The sequence below is a fragment of the Phalacrocorax carbo genome, chromosome 7, assembly GCF_963921805.1.
Source record: "Phalacrocorax carbo chromosome 7, bPhaCar2.1, whole genome shotgun sequence".
NCBI classification, from domain to species: domain Eukaryota; kingdom Metazoa; phylum Chordata; class Aves; order Suliformes; family Phalacrocoracidae; genus Phalacrocorax; species Phalacrocorax carbo.
Window position 1 is genome coordinate 20,090,190 of NC_087519.1, and position 22,073 is coordinate 20,112,262.

The window sequence follows — 22,073 nt, forward strand, 5'->3', positions numbered from 1 at the left end:
TGCAGTAGAGAAATTGCAAAATTTTCTCCCTCTCCAGCTCTGCCCATTGAAAAAAATGAAAGCCCCCACAACCCCACATATAAACACAGTAGGATAGGAAGGACTAATGCTGTGAAGCTGGAGCAAGCCCAGCTTGAAAGTTAATGCATAAATTCCAGCTGTTCTGATGCTGCATTACTCAAAATCTAAAGATTTGTCTACCCCATCTAATTCTGAATGATGATGCTGACCAAACACGGCCTAACTCCGAACAGCACTCAGTCAGCGAGGAGCACAGCAGCAGCAAGGGCAAGTCCTGTGGCTCAGCGCTAGATCGGGGCAGGCAAGGTGGTTCCTTGTACCCGAGAAGCCCGAGGGTGAGCAGAGGGACCCGTCAGGAGCAGGCAGCTCTCACGAGTGAGGCTGACATGCAGCTGCTGTGGCGTGGGGCGCTGCCAGAAGCAACGGCGGGAGATTTAAATGGCCCCTAGGGAGCGCGGTGAACAGGATGGGCAAACAGGGCGTGACGCGGCAGAAGGGCGTGGCACGGCAGTTTGCGCGGCATTTTGCACAGGCAGGGCGAGCAGGAGGGACGCCACAGCCCACTTGTAGGTCCACAGCTCAGGCAAGTGCTTTGGTCTCAGGCGGAATGGTGGGCACTTGCCTCAGAGCTAAAACCACTGTTCGTTCAGCAAAAACCCCCGAGATGTCAGACTCATCCACCCAGACGGGTCTGGTAAGAAAGGACACATCAGTACAGGCAGTGGGTTGCGGCAACTGCCCAAACCCCTCTCCTGATGATGAGGTGAGTACCTGCACGAGGCGTGCACAGGTTGATGACCTGTTACGTCAGGAGGCTGAACTGCAGGAAACAGTTAAGAGGCTGCGCAGTATTAGAAGAGCTGAGGCAAAGATAGACAGGTGGTTTCAGAATCATGTTCCTGTGGCAGACACCGCCGAGAATGAGGCACCGTGGACCCTGGTGACTCACAGGAGCAGGATTCCACATCAGCCTGCACCCTCCACCATCACAATCAGGAACAGATATGAAGCCTTAACGACTGAGGACACCCATGAGCAAGGTCTGCGAAGTCCCCTGCAAGGGGAAACTGTACCAGCAACACACAGTGGACATCGTAAAAAGAAACGACGAGTGCTTGTGGTGGGTGACTCTCTGTTGAAGGGTACTGAGGCACCCATCTGCCAACCTGACAGGGAGTCACAAGAGTTATGCTGCCTTCCAGGAGCCAAGGTTCAAGACGTGGCCGAGAGGGTGCCACAACTGATCAGGAAAACAGACCACTATCCGCTATTACTATTTAATGTAGGCATGAACGACACTGAGAGCCGCAACCTGGGTAAAATCAAGGAAGACTTTTGAGCCCTGGGGGAGCAAGTGAAAAACATTGGTGCCCAGGTGATCTTCTCTTCCATTTTGCCAGTTTGAGGGAAGGGAGCAGCCAGAAACAGGTGCATAATGTGTATCAACTCCTGGCTACGTGGCTGGTGCCACTGTGAGGGGTTTGTCTTTTATGACAATGGGGTGTTCTTCAATGATGACAACATGCTAGGGAGGGATGGAATCCATCTGTCTAAAAGGGGTAAGGGAATCTTCAGCAGTAGGCTGGCTAATCTGGTGAGGCGGGCTTTAAACTGAAGAACTTAGGGGGTGGGATCCATTGCAAAAACGCTCACGCCAGCATGTCAGGCCAAGCACTGTGGTGATAAAGGTTCCTTAGCTGTCTCCCAAGAGGTGAAACAGAAGAGGAATCACCTCAAGTGTGTGTATACAAATGCACGCAGTCTAGGTAACAAACAGGAGGAACTGGAGCTCCGTGCCTGCTAAGAAGGGTATGACATCATAGGAGTAACTGAAACATGGTGGGACAACTGAAATGACTGGGGGATCGCAATGGACGGTTGCAGGCTCTTTCGTAAGGACAGGCAGGGTAGAAGAGGTGGAGGAGTTGCACTCTACATCAAGGAACACCTTGAATGTATCGAAGTCAACTATGGTGATTGCGACTGCTCTATCGAATGTCTCTGGGTTAAAGTCAAAAGGGTCATCTTCAAGCAGGACCTCACAGTGGGCATCTGCTGTTGACCTCCTAACCACGATGACGAAGCCGACAAAGCGATATTTGGGCGCTAAAGCAAGCTTCTGGCCAACAGAACCTGGTCCTGATGCGTGACTTCAACTACCCAGGCATCTGCTGGAAGAACCATACGGCAGCACGCATGTCATCCACCAAGTGCCTAGAATGAATGCATAGAGGACTGCTTCCTCATACAAATGTTAGACGTGCCAACCAGGAAGGAGGCGCTGCTGGACCGAGAAAGTGTGCTTTGTAATATCTCAGTTAGTGATAGCCTTGGTTGCAGTGACCACAATATTGTGGAGTTCAGGATCCTGCTGAGTGTGCTGAAGGTCAGCTCTAAGACAAGGGTTCTGGATTTTAGAAGAGCAAACTTCAGTTCACTCAGGGCTCAGTTGGGAGGGATTCGATGGGAAGCTTCCATGGAAGACAAAGGAGCTAGTGAGTGCTGGGAGTTCTTCAAGAACTCTCTCTTGGAAGCACAAAGCCAATTTATCCCCTACAAAGGAAAGGGAAGTAAGTGGAGCAAGAGGCCCCCATTGCTCAACCACGACCTCCTGGGTCTACTGAAATCCAAAAGGGAAGCATACTAGAGATGGAGGAGTGGAGGATTATCTGCCGAAAACTGCAAGGGCATTGCCGGAGCGTGCAGAGATGTAGTTAGAAAAGCAAAAGCCCGACTTGAATTGAAACTGGCTTTGAGCTGTATGCTTCTACGGGAGAACTTATCTTGGGCCGCATATCTCCGGGACACAGGGCTCTACCCACCCTGGGGACAGTGATGCACAGACATCAATATGATGGATACAAAATGTCCGTTTATTTAGCTGCGTCACACGCTTATATAGCTCTTGCGCTTCCTGTTCCTGCCACTCCTATGGGGAGGAGTCTATCTTTCCGTCACATCCCGTAATCTTCCGGTCGCCGATCCCTGTCTATTCCCCTACACTGGCTGTAGACGTGAAAAATAGCAAGAAAGGTTTCTTCAGACATGTCAACCACAAGCAGAAAAAGAAGGAAAACATAGGCCCACTGTTAAACAGAAAAGGAGAGTCAATCACCAACGATGCTGAAAAGGCAGAGGTCCTCAACACCTTCTTCACCTCTGTCTTTGCCAACACTGTTGGGTCCCAGGCTTTAGGAAAGAAATTGCCGGTTGATCCAAACACCGACCCATCATCAGTGAAGGAAGAGTTAGTACGTGAATTATTACAGGATCTTGACCCTTACAAATCATTGGGCCCTGAACACCATCCACCCAAGGGTGATGAGAGAGCTGGCTGACATCATTGCAAGGCCACTCTCCATAATCTTCGAGAAGTCATGGAGAACAGGGGATGTCCCAGAGGACTGGAGGAAGGCAAATGTTCCCTATCTACAAGAAAGGCTCAAGGGAGGATCCGGGTAACTATAGGCCCATCAGCCTTACTTCAGTCCCTGGGAAAATTATGGAACGAATCCTCCTGGGGGCCCTCACAAGTCAAATGAAGCACATGATTGGGAAAAGCCAACACGGCTTCACTAAAGGCAGATTGTGCTTGACAAACCTCGTGGCCTTCTACGACAAAGTGACTTGCCTGGTTGACATGGGGCGGGCGGTGGATATTGTCTACCTGGACTTCTCCAAGGCCTTTGATACGGTCCCCCACACCCTCCTTCTGAAGAAATTAATGTGTTATGGCCTGGACAAGTGGTCTGTGCAGTGGGTGGGGAACTGGCTGACAGGCCGCACCCAAAGGGTGGTGATAAATAGCTCCTTCTCCAAGTGGCAACCTGTCACTAGTGGAGTCCCCAGGGATCAATATTGGGCCCAATGTTATTCAGTGTCTTTATAAGTGATCTGGGTAACAGGATCAAGTGTAGCCTGATGAAGTGTGCTGATGACACCAAGTTGAGTGGGGAAGTAGACACTCCAGAAGGGAGAGCTGCTCTGCAGGAAGACCTGGATAGGCTGGAAGAGTAGGCCAGCAAGAATCTTATGAGGTTCAGCAAGGAGAAGTGTATGGTCATGCACCTGGGAAAACATAATCTGGGAGTGCAGTACAGACTGGGATCCACCTGGCTGGAGAGCAGCTCTGTGGAGAGGGACCTGGGGGTCCTGGTGAACAGGCCGACAGGATGCTGGGTTGCATTGAAAAGGGCATCGTCAGCAGAGACAAAGAAGTCATTATCCCACTCTACTCGGTGCTTGTCAGGCCACACCTGGAGTACTGTGCACAGTTCTGGTCCCCACTATACAAAAAGGATGTGGACAGGCTGGAATGGGTCCAGAGAAGGGCCACGAAGATGATCAAAGGACTGGGAAGCCTGCCATACGAGGATAGGCTGGGAGAAGTGGGTTTGTTCAGCCTTGAGAAAAGGAGGCTTAGAAGGGATCTCATCACCATGTACCAGTACTTAAGGGGTAGCTACAAAGAAGATGGAGACTCCCTTTTTACGCAGAGTCACATGGAGAGGACAAGGGGGAATGGACACAAGTTGCCCTTGGGGAGATTCCGATTGGACACGAGAGGAAAATTTTTCACAGTGAGGACAGTCAACCACTGGAAAAATCTCCCCAGGGAAGTGGTTGACTTGGCCACATTGGACACCTTTAAGAGTTGTCTGGACAGGGTGCTGGGCCATCTTGTCTAGACTCTGCTGTTACTAGAAAGGTTGGACTAGATGATCCCTGAAGTCCCTTCCAACCTGTGATTCTGTGCTTCTCTGAAAAGTGTAACGAGACTTTGTACTTTGACTCCTTTCCCTGTTTTGTAATAAATCCCTTTTTATTGTGATCGACGTCCAATGGTGCTAAGTGCCATAAAGTTTCTTTTTATCAGGTAATTCCACTGGAAAAATATTTTATTTCGATAGCAAGCAAATTGGGTATTAATTTTTTCATAAGTTCTTTGCCGATGTTTGGTGTTTAATATTTTTTTTAGATTTCCTTGGCTTGTGTATTGAAAAAAAAACCCAAACAAAACTAAATTAAACCATCTAAAATGCTAGTACATTGAGTATTTTTTTTTTTTAATAAAGTATTGCTTTGCCAGAGATGGAGAAATATTCTACTGTGGTAGATAGACAGGCTAATGTACACTACCAGAGATTGACATTTATTTGCATTCTGAAAGGGGTTGATTTCCTGACTGATTTCGTGGTACAGCTTCACCAGAAATACGTTACTAAATATACAGAGTCTATGAACTTAGTGAAATGGGAAACCTATTAAATCACCTTGAGTTAAAGTCAAGAGGAATTGTCATTTTATCATACAGCTTTCTCGCATGTAAGGTCCAGCTGCGAGAAACTAATGTTGAGCTACATGAAAAATTAACTTAAAATACTGGTTAACTGTGTAATAAAAGTAAATATTAAGAATTCTAATATTTGATTGCCAGTGGCTACTAATTGATTTTTTTTTTTTGCATTAATTTGTAGGTGCTTCTTTTCTGTCTGTCTTTCACTGCTTATATTACTGAAGAACACATCCCTTTCAGTACCTTTCGCTAAGTAGAGTGAAGACTAGAGAAACCTTTACCTTCAGGAAGTATTTGCTGGTAATGTTGTAACATTTTACGTGCTCCAGCCAGAATACTTTCGTTTGGTTTCTTTGTGCTGTAACATTTTCTGGGACAGATTTTCTTTAAAAGAAGGAGCAGGACTATTTGCAAGTCCCAACAGTGGTGCTGTGTGGGGAAAAGTTGTAGAGGAGACCTAGCTGAAACTGATTCTGTAGCACTGAAAAACCTGACATACTAGCTCTAACTACAGACTTAAAACCACAGATGAGGGGAGAGCAAAAGAGTAACAGTCATGCCTTGAGAGTAAGCTACTGTTCTGAAAACTAAAGTAGCAAAATGAACTGTTTCAGTATCTCTGCTGTTTGTCATTACATTCCTGTAAGAATTGTGTCCGACTAGTTTTGTTAAGGTTTATAGTAGAAAGCCATTGGTACTAAAGCTGGAAAAGGAACCTCTCAATATTTACTGCCAGGCAGTCCTGTATATTTAGTATTATAATGCAGCTCTTTGGAACATTTCCTCATGTCTCTTTCAAATTATTGCATTACAGCTTAATTATGGGTAAAATCTGCCTAGGTTGGCTGGAATAAGAAGGAACATGTAGCTAGGGAGTGGAGTGGTGGAAGAAGTAGTAGTGGCAGAAGAGATTTTGGTGTGTGAAATGAACATGACTTCTTGGCTTAAACCAAAAGAGGCCTAGGTGAGGCCAGTCTCCCTGACTTCTGATATTTGGCTACATGGTGCTGGACAATGGTATATCCTAGCTGGTGAATTTTATTAGCTTTGTGTAGTGATACAAGGTAAATATGGCAACATGCAGCTCTCACATTTTATGTAAGTCTTTGTGTGGCACTAATGACACTGGCTTTTTCTTAGTGTGTGGATTTCTCTGCTTGGTGTGTTATTTGACAGAGTTTTGTGGGAAGCTATGGGAGAAAATAGCCTCAGTAAAGTGAGGAGAGAGGATGCATCCCTGGCCTATAGTTAGCAAGGATCTGAAAAGGGGTTTGAAGAACAATAAGCCCTCAGCTACTTTTACCCTATGCTGCAAGGGAAATGCAAGCAATTACAGTCCTAACCAACGCATAGTTTGGGTCTCAGCTCGGACTTCATCCTTGCAGACTGAAAGTGTGTGTTTCCTGCAACAGATGCTCTTGTATCCATATTTAATACATGCTGACTTCATAGGTGTACAGCAGTTTGTCAGACTTTTGTGCAGCAACCTCCGCTTTAGCAGTTAAAAACAATTACCCTATTAGCCTTTGCATTGCAAGAATTAATTTGGCTGTGTGGCATCTAAAACTTAACCTTAGGTGGACATCCAATGTTTCTGGGCTTTTTCTCCCTACTGGAGAACAACATGGCACCTTGCATTTTAAAACTGGGAAAGCTGTGTGATTCACAGATGACTCTTCTTTATTAGACCCAAGTGTCTCTTCAAACTTTTCTATCCCAGTGTGTGACTTCACAAAATAAGAATTAATTAATAAAGGAAAGTTTCTGTCAAGAATTACTCCTTAAATGCTGTAGTCGCTGGAGTGTTTTAAATGCTGTAATTAAAGTTTATCAGTAACCAAAACAATGCTCATACTTATCCATGCAAGTGTACTTTGCAGGAAGTGGTAGCACATGTCACCAGGCTTGCTCTACGAATGTTTGCAGCTCACCACTTCCTGTTACTGAAGTGAAAGAACAAAAGAAAAACCAGTTTCTAGTTCATTTTAGCCTGTAAAAAGTTGCAGTTGCATTTGTTAAACTTCTTAGTATCATAACAGAAGTATTTATGGCCTTCCCCTTTGTATTCTTCTTTTACCTTTGAAATTCATCTTTATTTGAGAATTTTGGTGAAGTTCCTACTAGAAGTCCTAAGTTCTGAAAAGATACTTTTTGTGCAGATCCCGAGTTTTAGAAGTGATCAAAGGAATGATAATATAAATCGTCTTGGTGCTGCAAGGGAGATGACTAACCACAGGAAACCAGTCTGTGCAAGGTATGGATTGGTGCACATAGATATCTAACTACAGTGTAAGCTTGCTTACAGGAGTCATGCCTACTGGAGTCTTCTACTGTTCATGCTGATGTGTCTTAGCTTCGGTAGTTGACAGTACACACAGAATTAAACTACAGTAGTCTCTGAACCTAGGTTTCCCGACAGTTATTATACTTAATTTTACGACTTCAGGCCTAGACACAAAGGAACTTCTAAAACTGATTTAATTTGCTATTGTCTATGATGCAATACCCTTTCCAGAAAAATCTGTATTTGTGCTTTATAACCTTTAAGGCCAAAAGAAAATATTTTCAGATCAAAGGTCACTTGTTCTCAGACCTGAATACAGTTGCCTGTGATTTCAGCAGGTGTTGCACCTAGTTAGGAGAAAAATCTTTACAAGGGAGACACAAAATGCTCTCAAATGAAAAATGGAAACACTTGCCAAACTTCTGTTACATATAATAAAGATTTTTTTAAGGTACACATTCTTATGTCATTTTTAGAAGAATGCAAATTAATGACAGTATCTTTCTGCCTGTAAATCTACTAGTGAATCTGGGAAATTGCAAATGTAGCAGTAGTCATAGCATTTTAAATTAATGTAGTTAATTTCATATGCTGTTAAAAGTACTGATGTGATATTTCTGCTCATAACTTGTATTCTAACTAATGGGCTAAGCTACGTATCCATAGCACATCAAGATTAAGTGAATGAAACTAGATATTTTCAGTATATTAAAATATTAATATCACATGCGAGAAGAATGAAAGTCAAATAGTTAATGAATGTCCATATTTCATATTCAAATGCTACTTAGTATATTAAAAAATCACATAGCTTCGTGTTTAAGTGATAGATGAATTCTTAAAGCTAGAAACAGCATTTTCCCAATTAAGATACTCTTGATAATTGTCACTTAAATTACATCTGAGAAAAGAAGAAATTAAGTTAACAAAATAACCTACTATGTGTCGTCCCCCCCCAATCTTTTACAAACTATAACTAAATATCAAACTATTTAAGATTCAGTGAAGAAAAAATGGGCCATTAGTTTCAGAACAGATTAGTCGGGGGTACATGGCAGTGGCTGTCCTGGGATTCAAAAATCTGGCAGTCACGTAGTGGGACTTGAGCAGTCTCAGTTAGAGCTATGTAATAGTATAGGTTGAGAGACACGAAAGTTAATATAGTCCACGGTAAAGGCTAGTCTGTTTGGAAATCTTGGCCTTGATTTATACATTCATTTGATCCCTTTAAACCTTAAAAGACATTATGAAGCCCTCTGAAGGAGAGAAGCATTTTCCTGATACCTTTGGAGCTTCCTAGAAAATCTAAGTTACTCTTAAATTGGTGTTCTTGAAAAAGTCCCATGTGTGATCTACTTCAGGCTCCTTCAGTAACTATCTGTATAGCTTTTATCTCTTGTGATCTTTACCATTTTCTGTGGTGTCTGATTAGATTGCATTAAACATCAGTTTTCAAAAGTAGATGCCAGTTTTGGAAAGGAACTAAGGGGTCATAGCATCTACTTTTTTCCTCAGAGCCAGCAGAGTTTCTAGGGAACTGACGTGAACTGCAGGGGCTGGTCAAAAGTTGAGAAAAATGTACGTTCAAACTAGTGACCTTTATTGGTGTAAGATGGAAGAATTTTGGGATTAATTCTTCCTCTCATAATCTTGACTAACTCTAGTAGTGAGTCTGAGTTTGGTCTGTTTTCATTGTGCAGGAGAGTTTATCCTTGACATGTTGGATGCAGCTGAAAACCTTCGAAACCTTTGTGCATCCTCAGCACTTCCTAGTGTTTGGAAGAAATGACAACTTCAGAATAATTCTTTTGCCTAAGTTTGCTCTTACCAAATTGTCAAAAGGAAACAGAATATTTCCTTTTCATTTATTGCAAAACTTAGAGTATCTCTTTCTCTGGCAGGAATTGACTTTAAGATCAGAACAATAGAATTAGAGGGAAAGAAAATCAAACTACAAATATGGTAAGTATTCCAAAGTAAGTTTTCAGTGAGTATTGACGTAATCTTTGAGCAGGAATACTTCATATCTTTTGAACCTGGGTGTACTAGAAGTTTCATACCTTTTAGTCATTGACTCTCCATAAGGTTTATGCTTTCTTCTGGCTTGCTCTTGGAGTGGTTCTGTTTCAGCAGCACGGGAAATAGCCTGTTCACATGCGGACATTATAGCGCCTTCCCATTTTATGAAAAGCTGTCCTTTTAAATGCACTTTTAGCTATTCAGTGTGGAAGAGGAGTATTAATTTCACAGCTGTAAAGTAAAATATGCGACCTAATAAAATGTAATCTCCTCTGATGCTTCGATACCTAGCTGTACTCACAGAGGCACAGGTGAGTGATAATGCTCCCATTCCTTGCATGGTGGGTTAGCAGAGACTGAGCCTCCTGACAGCAGCAGATGAGTGTTTCTGGAGTAGCATTATTACACATGCAAAACTCTTTAAATGCTACTGGTGAATGTAGGGCTCTTGCTAATTTCTCAAGTTCTAGAAGAGATAGTTGTGATACTTGCATGAAAGCCAGAATTCTTGTGACTAGAGAAGTAAAGTGCCAGAAGTGGTTGCTACAAATTTTGTCTGTAATGTAAGTCAAAAAGCTGGTTTTTGTCAGGCCTTTGGGGTTCAGCTCCCCCTAGGTGTGACTAATAGCCAAACGCTTTGGTCCTCTTGTTCACTCACAGACAGATACTGCTTTGAAGTCATCTAGGATAAAATATCAGCACACTAAGGTATAGCGGCTGATTTTAATAGCTAACTGTATGTGAAAATGCACTATCCTAAAATGTTTTACTGCTGCATGTTTTAATTTTTGTTCAATGCAGGACTTGGATGCATCAGAGCTGCCTTTTTAAATTATTCTAGGGAAGGCTGTGTAGTGCTGAGTTTTATTGCTTGCATGAAAATTTAAATGCTTTTGTGCCATATTTATGGTGCTGCTATAACCACTGATGTAAGTAGGGTAGCTTGGGAGTGAGGAAGATGTTGAGGGCTGAAGAAACTTGTGCAAACAACTTCTAAGTGGTATTTTTTTCTTAATGAGTAACAATATATTAATACTCTATTTAAAAAGACAAAAAATCTTCTGTACTCTCAGAAGAGTGTAAAGATGACTTCCAACAAATACTTGTTTTCACTGAATTCTAGGGATACAGCAGGCCAGGAGAGATTCCGCACAATCACAACAGCTTACTACAGAGGAGCCATGGTGAGTGCTCTCACTTGAAAAAAAAATAGGCACGACTAGTGTAACTGGTTTGCTGTTCTTAAGGTTTTATCATATAAACCTTCAACTGGAGGACTGGATAATTGTGGCTGGAGATGCAGGGAATTAAGTTTGTGGTTTGGTTGGGCTTTTTTTTGTTTGATGTTTTTTTGGGGGGGTTTGTTTTCATTTTCTAAACCTGCTGGTACTTTGTCTAGTCCTGTTTTTGTGATGAAACTTCAAGTCCTCTTGTTGTCTTGAATATGATTACAATTTCTGCAGATTATAATAAGCTAAGTTGCCAAGCTTTAACCAGGCAAAGGTTTTTTTAATGTAATCCGCTCCTTTAAACGTTTGAAATATTTGAAAAATAGGTAATGAATGATTTTAATATTAAAAGTGTATTTCACTGAATTGTTTTTCCTTCAGCTAGTAGAGAATGCAAAATCTGGGCTAGAAATAAAGTCACCTACAAAAACTACTGTTATTCTTTCCTCTGAGAATGACTTGAGGTCAAGTAACTGACTTAGAGCCTATACTTTGTGGTACCACTGCTTCTAATGGTTCTTAATGCTATGATTTGAGATACCTTATGTTGGGACGCTGTTAATTTCAACTTGCTGATTACTAGCTATGCTGCTACTACATGTTCTTACTGCTCTGTATGAACAGGTCCATTCCATTCATAGGCTGGCTGCGGGTCCAAATAACTCCACTTGTTAAAGAATGCAGATGGGGAGAATTGGTAATGATTGTGGCTCTGTGTTAGAGCTTTCTAGAACTTAAAAAGGTTTTGGCAGTGACATGGTCTTCTCCACACCTCCTGGTCCATGGCCAAAGACTTTTCTTTGTCCTATGAGGAATGACTGGAAAGGCAATAAGGAACGGAGGTGAACCTGGAAATCTGTGCTTAATGCAGCTGTTGTGTGGTTTCCCATGCCTTGCTAATTGTTGGGAGCCCACACTAGTATGCATACATAACTGTCTGAAAGACCTAAAGCTTTTGGGAGAGCACGTAGTGTTAGCTTTGCTCTAAGTGTCTGCTGGACCCAGAATATTGGATCTCAAAGGTTTGTCATCTTTTCTTAAAGCTGCTGCTTCCAAAATTTGAGTCCTGGTTGCTGTTGTAGTAGAACTCTAAACTTCTGCTGACTATAGGCTAATAATTTAAAACTTCATGTAGGCGGGGTCTTTGACCTCTAACAGCGGCAAAATATGTTAAATATGTTAAATAGTAATATTTTGGGTAAATTCTCAGCAGTGGCATAATGCTTTGAGAAAGAATTATAGGTGCATATATCAAAAGTCAACCAATAGTGCTAGCTCATCTAACCAGATTTTCTTAATTTTATACAGGGAATTATGCTGGTGTATGACATCACAAATGAAAAGTCTTTTGACAACATAAAAAACTGGATAAGAAACATAGAGGAGGTGGGTGCTTTGGAACATACTTCTTGTTCCATCTTATGATTTCTCTGGGACAAATAATTATCAAATAATTATTCACTTTCATTACAATAGCCAGCATATATGGCCAAGTTAGACTGCGCAGTGAATGCAACAGTGGTTATTAATGGGGACAATATTATCTTGTTCATCTAGGGATAGAAGGTAGAAAAGTTTAAAAAGTAATCATAAAATGTTTCAAAACTGCTCTTACTGTATGACTTCTATTGTTATTTTTGCTTTTGTGTGTGTCTAAGGAATGGGAGGGAGCAAGATCTTTAGGGTGTCTGCCTTTCGCTGAGATGATAACAGATCTGCCTAATTTCAGTTGTTACTGTGTTGTGTGTTTGTCAGATTAGAGATTTTTGACCTTTTCATTTGGTCTTGGGTAAGCTTCCTTCCTGCTAACATTTTGTAAATTATTTAATGGGACATGCTGTCAAGTAGGGATAGACCATAATGAAGTTAAGAGGATAAACATCAATTTTAGTGAAACTGTAGTTAGGTAACAGAATTTTACTGGGGTTTTTTTTCCCTTAAACACATAATCCATGGGTTTTTCTTTAGTATTGTTCTTTGGCTCTTACTCAAAATTCCTGTGTTAGTGACCAATTTGATCTAATAGCGACAGGGCTAAACAAATTCTCTTGTTGAAGATCTATTGCTGAAGTGATTGCTACTTAAAAAGTCTTTTGCATTTTTAAAATACATTATTTATAAACGTTTCACATAATGATAGTCCAAACAAATACCCAGGTGTCCATGCACCACTTTGAAGTGAAGTGTGTACTGTTACATTTCCAGAATAGCCAAATGCGTGCACAACCTGGTACAAAGCTCGTGATACTGTATTTGATCTGTAAAAATACTCAGGCAAATTTAATCTAGAGGATTTATTCCAACCTATTTTAATAATTAAATATTAAATTGCCTGTTTCAAAAGTCAGTCTCTTTCTCAGTAATGCCTTTACATTAGATAACTTTTAAAAAATAAAATATTCATTTGTGGATGAGTTTGCCACATAAGTTTCTTTTAAATAATGATGTGCTTTGTTTCTGAGAGATTACTTTTCCTTCTTTCAGCATGCCTCTTCAGATGTAGAAAGAATGATCCTGGGTAACAAATGTGATATGAATGAAAAAAGACAAGTCTCAAAAGAAAAAGGGGAGAAGGTGAGCTTTGGTGACTTACCTTATTTAGAAGCCTACTTTTCTTAGGATTTTAGCTGCTGGATATTCGGTATGCTTTAGGCATGTGAGAGATAATAGGCCTCACACCTCTTGTTTCAGAAACTTTTCTATATTATAGGATGCCAGGTTTGGGGTTTTTTGCTTTTTAAATAGTACTTGACTGTCTTCAAGTCGAATAAACTTAATGGTACTGTTATCTTGAGGGGAAGATGGCGTAAGGAATGTTGACCTTTGCTAAATCTCAGTATAAAGCTTTGTATATAGTTTGATCATGTTGTACTCGATTCACAATGGTGGTTACTTGCTCTTGTTGTAAGCACTGTTACTAAAGCTGAAGTAATTAGTCGTTCCACAGAACAAACAAGCAAATAAGTATACTATGTAATTTATCATGTGCACAGCTAAAATAGTGTAGTTGCTAGTAACACAACTTATGGGATGATTGTATGTAGTTATCTGGTCCATAAATCAAAGTCAATGAAGATTCAATCTCAACATACTTTTAGGTCCTAAATAAGTCTTTTTGTGAGCAATTAATATCTTTGTCGTTTTGAATTTACGTGAGGGTATGGCCTGTTCTAATATTTTGTCTAATTTTCCAGTAACTTTAATGTTTTTCAAGAGAGAAGTAGAAATGAAGCTTGTTTAGTTTTGTTTTTAAAGCTTGTGGCAGCATACAGCATCTGTTTTGTTATGAGCCTATGTGAAACATTTCTCTTACAAAGGAGCTTCAAAAACAGTGAAAAACTTTAACCTTTCTTCCAGTTAGCAATTGATTACGGAATCAAATTTTTGGAGACAAGTGCAAAATCCAGCATAAATGTGGAAGAGGTAAGAGATGGGTATTAAGCTTACATGTGTTTCTTGGACTACACTGCAGAGGTACATTTCATGATCTGTGGGGCTTTCTGACCTGATCTGGAACCTGAAGTCCCAACTGTGTTCCTGGGTCACCAATCTTGTTATATTTAGAAAGCTACTGTAAAATCCAGCATTTCTAGTTTTCTGGTAATGTCTGGAGAGTTATTTAAATGGATGGTAACAGCATGGTTTACTATTAGTATAGCAAACAGTTACCTTTGACTTCCATGCCTTGCTACTTGAATTGCAAGTACTTTTGGACAGGGAATAGGTACAATTTTAGAACAATACTTTGTGCAGGAAATTGGATTCAAGGTTCTTTACTTTCAGAATAACATGCTACTGTGTCAAGGAGCCTTCAGGTTACTACTAAGTATGTGCTGTGTAGATGAAGATGTTAACCTGGAACATCAGCTTAGACTGTCATAAGCTGATGTTAGAGGAGGAAGATGGCTATAATACTCTATCTGTAGACTTGCAATCTGTTTTCCTGCAAATAAATTTTTATGCTAGAAACACAAGATCCCTATTTATGAGAGCATAAGGAAATAGAATCAGAAGGAAGAGTGGCTTGACTCCAGCCTGTCTTACCATGATTTGCTTTTGTCAGTGAGAAGATCATCTTAACTCTATGAAAAGTGTGGACAAGAAAATCCTATGATACCAAAAGGCAGTTACAATAAGATTCATTCATTCATTCAGATAAGGCAGACTTGTTCTTAAATGTTGTTCCTGTACCTAATGATCTAAAAGTCTTTCCATGTGTATTGATGGGATACCTTTTAAAAGTCCTCAAACCACGTACTTAATTCAGATCATGCAGCTAGCAAATTAACTAGAAACTAAAGAGATTGTTACTTTAAAATAACATGACTGATGCCGTGCCAGCCAAGCATTTTTTTTTCTGATTGCAGGATGATTGTTATACAATATAGTTAGAGTGGACTTACTTGCATTGTGCTGCATCTGGAATAGTGCTTGACCTGATTTTCACAGTGTTATTATGATTCTTACAGCAGACAATGGAAGTGTGAACATTAGCAGCTATTGCCAATGGTGGTTAGCAATAGTGTCCTCATAAAAAGTACCATTCTTCTTCATTAGTTCCTCCAGATGGTTGACTTGCTCTTTCATGACATGCCCTGCAATTTCATTTTAACTCCTCTAGGTCACTAAATGTACAGCATTAGTTTGTGCTCACTCCAAATGACTTGGCTCTCTGAATATTTTTTTTAAATTGTCACATGAATGAGTGAAGAAAGCCTTAAAAAATGCAGCTGGTATAGGCATTCAGCAAGTAACTATTTAGTCTTCTTTCCACCAAATGCTTAACTTGTGGGAAGTGACATAGTTGTGATATTCTTGTGATCAGAAGTGAATTAATTTATTTGTTGTGATTTATTTGCATTAAGTGAGTTTCTGTTTTTGGATATATTCTAAACACAATGGGAGGGGAAATGTTTACAGTTTTTTTACATTCTGCAGCTGTCCTTGGATTGTTGATATCTCTAGCCTAAAATCTTGCTTTTTCTTGCTTCTGGAGAACTGCAGAATTTTTCTGCTACAGAAGTTCCTTTTGCTCCTTCATACATCAAAGTCTGAGATGCTGAGATTTGCCAGTGGGTTTTTTTTAATTTAGTTTAATTTAATTTAATTTAATTTTAATTTGGTGGTTTTATTTTGTATTTTATGTGGTGGTTTTACTTTGTATTTTGGTTGTGTATTTTTTTTTTAATTTTGTTTTTAATAGGGATATTGGAAGCAAAAACGGCATTATAGATAGTCCAGGAGCAAAACGTTTGGAGGGCAGAAAGCAAGCTAACCTTAATGTGAATTCCCAGGCATGCCATCCTCAAACCTATCTGTGGGTTTCTAGTTGTGATGCACAGTACTGTTTGGCAAAAAAAAAAAAAGTATTAATGTATACAGCCTTCTCTTTGGCAGATTCCCCACCCCACCCCCCAAGATGTATGCGATGGGAAAGTCTGTTGGTTTGCTTTAAAGATTGGAGGGATAGAGTCTAAAAATAGTGTTTTTCTTCTAAAGCATGCCTATTGCAGTATTAAGTAAACAGCTATTGTATGTAGAGTGCCTTGCATCTCAAACTGCGGTGGCCTACAGAGTACTGTATTGTTAATGTGTCTGGCTACTCCAAATCTATCTTGTCTTTAATGTGTATTGTGAGTAACTTTTTTTATTTCTGCTCCTCCCCAGGCATTTTTCACACTTGCACGGGACATTATGACAAAGCTCAACAGAAAAATGGTTTGTATTTTCAATTGGCATACAAACTAGATACATGAAATGACTGCTGTGATAACTGGCTGAGTAGTAGCCCTACCAAAAAACTTGGGATTACAGTGGATGCTAGATCTAATTTGAGCAAACAGTGCTTTATCACGCTTCATTACCCATCAGTGTAGTTGTTCTTTATTTCGCATGAACATTAAGATTGGGCAGCCTGAAACTGGTGTGTTCTTTTGAAATGTAACAGTGTGATCCTTGCTTTATTAACTGTCAGGTTACGTAGTCACTCCTTCAGCTAATGCTTGAGATCTGGATAGTTGGATAAATGTTTCTTTTTAAAGTAGGCAGTTTTACTGAGTGATTAGCAGAGTCTGGATAATTGAGGAGCTCAGGCTGCAACAAACCTCTGCCCTGGTTATTGCTTTGCAAGGGGGAGAAGCAGGGAGGGAAACTAGGAAAGCTAGACTTATTTTTTTTCTGCATTTTATGATGTTGATACTCTTCTCTTTCAGAATGACAACAGTTCATCAGGGGCAGGTGGGCCAGTAAAAATAACAGAAAATCGATCTAAGAAGAGCAGCTTCTTTCGATGCACGCTACTTTGATGAACTTCTAATGATAGACTGCAGCACACTTAGAACCTTTTCTGCTTCTTTGAAAGCACAGGGTCACAAAGCCTCAGAAATAATACCACCAAGCTGCTGCTGAGAGCTCCATTGAACGTAGACTGCAATACACAAAATACCAAGTGGATTTTGCTCACTAAGCCTATTGACCTGTCAGGCTCTTCTTTCTCAGATATGGAAGCTATGAAGTGGAGACACAAATGCAAGAGTTAACTTGTTTTCCTTTTTTACTTTCTGTTTTATTGCCTGTTGCAAAAGCTGCTATGTTTCTTTTAACTTTGCACATCCATATTGGCCTCTTATTGCCTGTTACAGCACAATCTTACATTTGTATTTGCACAGTTCGACTTGTAAGTAAGATTCTTAACAGATTTGTGCAGGTTTTTCTTTCTCCTTTTAAACAAATTTACTTTCAAGCAGAAGGCCCAGGCAAAAAAAAGTCTTGTCAATTATTCTCTATGCTGTATATTTGTGGCCATGACTGCAGTATGGATGTTGACACTCTAGTGATGAGAGTTACTGTAACAATTGGCATTTAACAATTTCTATGGGTTCTGTTTCTTAGATGCACAAATCTGTTCATGCAGAAGCTATGGCTTCTATTCTGAATGTAGTATGTTGCTTTTCTTTCTTTACCAGACTCAGCAAAGTTGTGTTCCAAATTGCCAGTCACTGATTCACAGACGCACCTTTCAGTTATTTGAATAAACACAGTGTCTTTCCTCACTTGAATTCTCTTTGTTAGCTCAAACTGCCTGCACTATTTTTTTTTGTTTCTGATGAAGAAGTACACTCTGGAGTTGAAATCATCGTCACAAATTGGCCTCATCACTATCACTTAAGTGGCTTGTGGAAGCTGAATGCATGAGCTTTGAGTAACCTCTTTTTGTGGATTCATTTGTTCAGAAATGACTGCTTCTAAAAGTGACTTCCATTTCTACTGTAATTCTAAGGATGGTTTGTTAATGTCTGTAAGCGTCGACCCTTGACAACAGAGGTGTCCAAAAACTAGCTTCCTGTGCAGTTGCTAAAATCTGTCAAGTTCTGGCACTAAGGAACTGGCCACATTAGGGCTATGATGTACTATTACTTACGCAGTTCATGCTGAATGTGTGAAGCCCTCTTTCGTCTGCTCAAGCAGTTAAGATATTTTTTTCATCAAAAACTGGTACAGTGACCCAGACTGTTAGAAGCAGAGTTGAAATGTAGTTGCCTTTTTTACTCAACTGAGCATTGTATAACCTAGTCTTTGTTCTACTACTCTTTTATTGTCTTCTGAAAAATTTCCTCAATGAGCAATTAAGAGGTGCTTTAGTTCTGTTGATGTGCCAAACGTGGACCATTGTAAGCTTTAACTACAAGTTTGTGTCCAGCATGTTTGTTATTAGGGGATAGGTGCATTCTGTCATTGTCAAAGCTAATGTCTGATGTGCTTGCTTTTGCTTCACTACATTTGTTTAGAGTTGTAAACAGTGAGTTGTTTTTTACCACAGATAACCACTTCATTTTGTGGTGTCAGGTACTGAATTTGTCATCTCTGGGTCTGTTGTAAACATTTTGAAAGTGAACAGGCCAATAGTGTTAGATTTAAAGACTTCTGATTTTAAAACGTTTAACATTAGTAGGTGGTTCCATAAAGTTTTAAATTATTATCAACCTGTCCCCACATGTAGTTTAATAGAAATAGTTATCGTAACTAGATGATTAATCTCATAAATTGCTGTTGCTGCACTAAAATAGAAAAATCTTCATGGCAACGAGGTTTACTGAAAAAACAAAGCAACCCTAACTGCTCTGTTGTCTACCCTTGATGTTTTTCTCGGACAAGCTAAAGCAGTTGTTTTCTGTATGGTTAAAAAAAGTGCTTCTATACAGAAAGTGTTGTGACACCAATTATGAAAGTTGTTTATTTTCAGTAATTTACCTCTGACTTACTTGGTGTCGTAATACTTTGATTTTTATCTCAGGGGTTGTTTGCAAACCAAAACTGACATGTTCTGTGTTTGCCACCGTTTACAGAACGCTTTGTATTGGTTTTCCTGTCTTTGCTGTGTGGTTAGATATTCATTCAATATTAGTCTCCATGATCTTCCCTTTGAAAGGGCCTGTAAGTAGTAGAGTCTGTGAAGTGCTTCTTGAAGCAGCAGCGAATTGGGGTATCTGCTCTGTATGGGGGGGGAGGGGGGAGAGAAAAAAAACCTTGCTATTTTCTTACATTTAGCTGTGCTAAACTGTACATAAATGTGAGGTAAGACCATAGGTAATTCACTTTATGCATGGTAAATACAGTAAATGCAGTAAATATTTCACTTTGCTTAATGTTCATGTGAAGTTCATCTTTTTCTATTTGTAGAAGAATTTAATGCAATTTTGTTGTCCTCTGCTGAAACTGAAGAATTCTAATTTCATGTGGTCTTATGGATAAGGTAAAATGCAAATTTATCTCTTTCTTTGTTGTTTTGCCCCCATCCCTCTTCTCCGGCAGTATTAAATGGCTGAGTGGCTGCACTTTATCGGTGTGCTAACTTTTGGTCAGTGTAGACCTCTTTCTGTGTACAGTCTGCCTTGTCAGACATTGAAAAATGTGCTGTATCTTAGCGTGCAAATCAGCTGTATGTTTTACTGGGATATTTTTTTAGCTATATTTTCCTTTAGACAGGCAGGTGATGATAAATAGTAGGTTCTGCCTACTCATCACATGCTGGGTACTACAGGCTTTCCTAATATCACTATGATTGTTTTGTGCAGTCTCTGTTGTTATTTTGCTCAAGACTATATAATCTAAATTTTGAAGGACTTTTAACTATACCTCAGTCAACTAGTTAGTATTCTAATGTCCGTTAGAATGAAAGTCATATAATTATTATTCATTAAGCAGCAAATGTATTTCTGTTTTGTTTCAGAAATTGCCATTAACCTTTCAGGAAAGGCAGACATTTTTTGGTGGATTTGGATAAAACAAAAATGCTGCTTATGCTATTGAGTTTTATGAAATCTTTCCCTCAACCCCATGTCTGTGCACTATATCTTGACAAATATTTTTCTAAATGGTTTAAAACACACACCCCCACACCCCCACACCCCAGTCTCAGTGCTTTGCAATTTTAGCTTTCAGTCTGTGCTCAGCAAAACATGCACAAGGAGTTTTTGTTGAGTGTATATAGAATATTTGATTTACTTACTATCTGGAAGTTCTATTATTGCTGAAGCTTAAACCACTCATGAAACTTCATGCAGCTCACGTTTCTGTTTGGAGGGCAGTCTCAAAGATGTTAATTGCCTTTTCAGACCTGTAGTTCTTTCTACAGAAAGCATTTCCCATTGTAATTACCTTTACCATACTAGTCTGCTGAAGTCATGTGAATTATGTGGATCATTTTCACAAGTGAATAAAGGAGTCTTGAATATACATATCACGTTAAAATATTGTGAATGGATAATGATTTGAAAATACATGAATAATATGTAAAATGCATAAATGTGTTATTTGTGAAAATGCATCTGTTATTTGGTTATTAATGTAACTGAAATTTTGCAATGTTAAACTTCATAAGGATTGGTCTGTAGGTGATAATAGGTCTGTCTTCTCTTCCATTCACTGAACTGCTTATGCCATTCTCATTCTTATAAATAAAACTTGTATTTCCTTCTTCCACAAAAGCAGAATTTCCATTGATTTTTCTTGTTTCTGGTGAACCTAAGTGTATTAGTGCATTCCTATGGCCTTACGAACATTTTTGCAAATAAAACTTCAATTACAGTTATTTTAATTCTATATAGCTACTAAATTCAGAATAAAAAATATAGTCCTTGAGAAAATGCTTAATTTTGAAATAGAAGTGTTCTACTCTCTGTGTTTAAACACATTTTCTCACTGATACAAAGGTGTAATGTGAAAAGCTCCTGCAGATAAGTGAACTTGTCCTGTGGTTAACATGTAAATCCTAATCATTAATTGTGTATTGATGTGTAGAGACAAAAAATCCAACCCCTAAAAGAACCTTCATACTGCAATGGTTTTATTATTCCATGTGAACTTTTTTACAACAATGCGTGTCTCAAATAAAAGATATATAACAAAAAGTATTTGGAGTATTTTGTATGAAATATTCCGTGTAGGTTTTATACAGTTGTTATTTCCACTCTATTAAGATGCATCTGTTGTGGAAAGGTGTCTAGCTGAGTTGCATCGCTAAAGCTTTACTTGACTGTTATTTGGGTAGCTCCTTGAAACACCCTCTATTCCTCTAGTGATTGCTTAAATCTATTATTTCAGTGACTGTCAGCTTCATAAGGAACCATTTATCCAGTCATTTCGTGTGGTGAAATAGCCTTCCAAAGTAACTTCTGAGCAACGCCACTAAAAGTAAGACACAATCTCCAATTTTATTAGAATTACCTACTCACTTAAGCTGTTAGTTGTTTTAAATCAGCGTTATGTGAAAGGTATGACTCTTAAGTAACCCAAGGCACAAATACCATGAATTAATATAGCAAATATTGTTGCTCCAGCTTCCTTCAACACTGAGTATTGAGGGATTTGACAGAAATATTTGTTGGCTATTGTATTAGCAATAGTTCTTGACTTCCAAATTATTGTGATTTGGCAGTAATTCACATAAGAATTAGCAAACCTAAGGAAAAAATGGTTTTGTCTGCGCAGGAGAAATGCAGATTAATGGCTGAGCCACCCCAGTGGGTACCCTAAGGAATAAATGGGAAATGCATCATAAGTAGTTTCTGAAGTCTGTGATTTTTACATGTTCATCTAATAAACTGTATTTAGCTGAAAGGATGCATTGTCTCTTTACCTTAAGCAACAGAAGGGTAGGGTTACATTCTTGTTACACCTTATTTATATTTGTTGGTGTTAGTTTGTTTTGTTGTGTATTTATTTT

The 22,073-nt window shown here is 39.5% G+C and overlaps 1 protein-coding gene across 1 annotated transcript in view; it reads left to right on the forward strand.

Moving 5' to 3' along the window:
* The window catches only part of RAB8B (RAB8B, member RAS oncogene family), a 35,940-nt gene extending 14,679 nt beyond the window's left edge, over positions 1-21,261 (forward strand). Inside the window, exons 2-8 of the mRNA XM_064456699.1 lie at positions 9,503-9,563; positions 10,744-10,804; positions 12,158-12,235; positions 13,334-13,423; positions 14,207-14,272; positions 16,517-16,567; positions 17,062-21,261. Coding sequence (XP_064312769.1) covers positions 9,503-9,563; positions 10,744-10,804; positions 12,158-12,235; positions 13,334-13,423; positions 14,207-14,272; positions 16,517-16,567; positions 17,062-17,154 — 500 coding nt within the window. The 3' untranslated portion in view covers positions 17,155-21,261. The remainder of the gene's footprint in view (positions 1-9,502; positions 9,564-10,743; positions 10,805-12,157; positions 12,236-13,333; positions 13,424-14,206; positions 14,273-16,516; positions 16,568-17,061) is intronic.
* Positions 21,262-22,073: the final 812 nt, after the last annotated feature.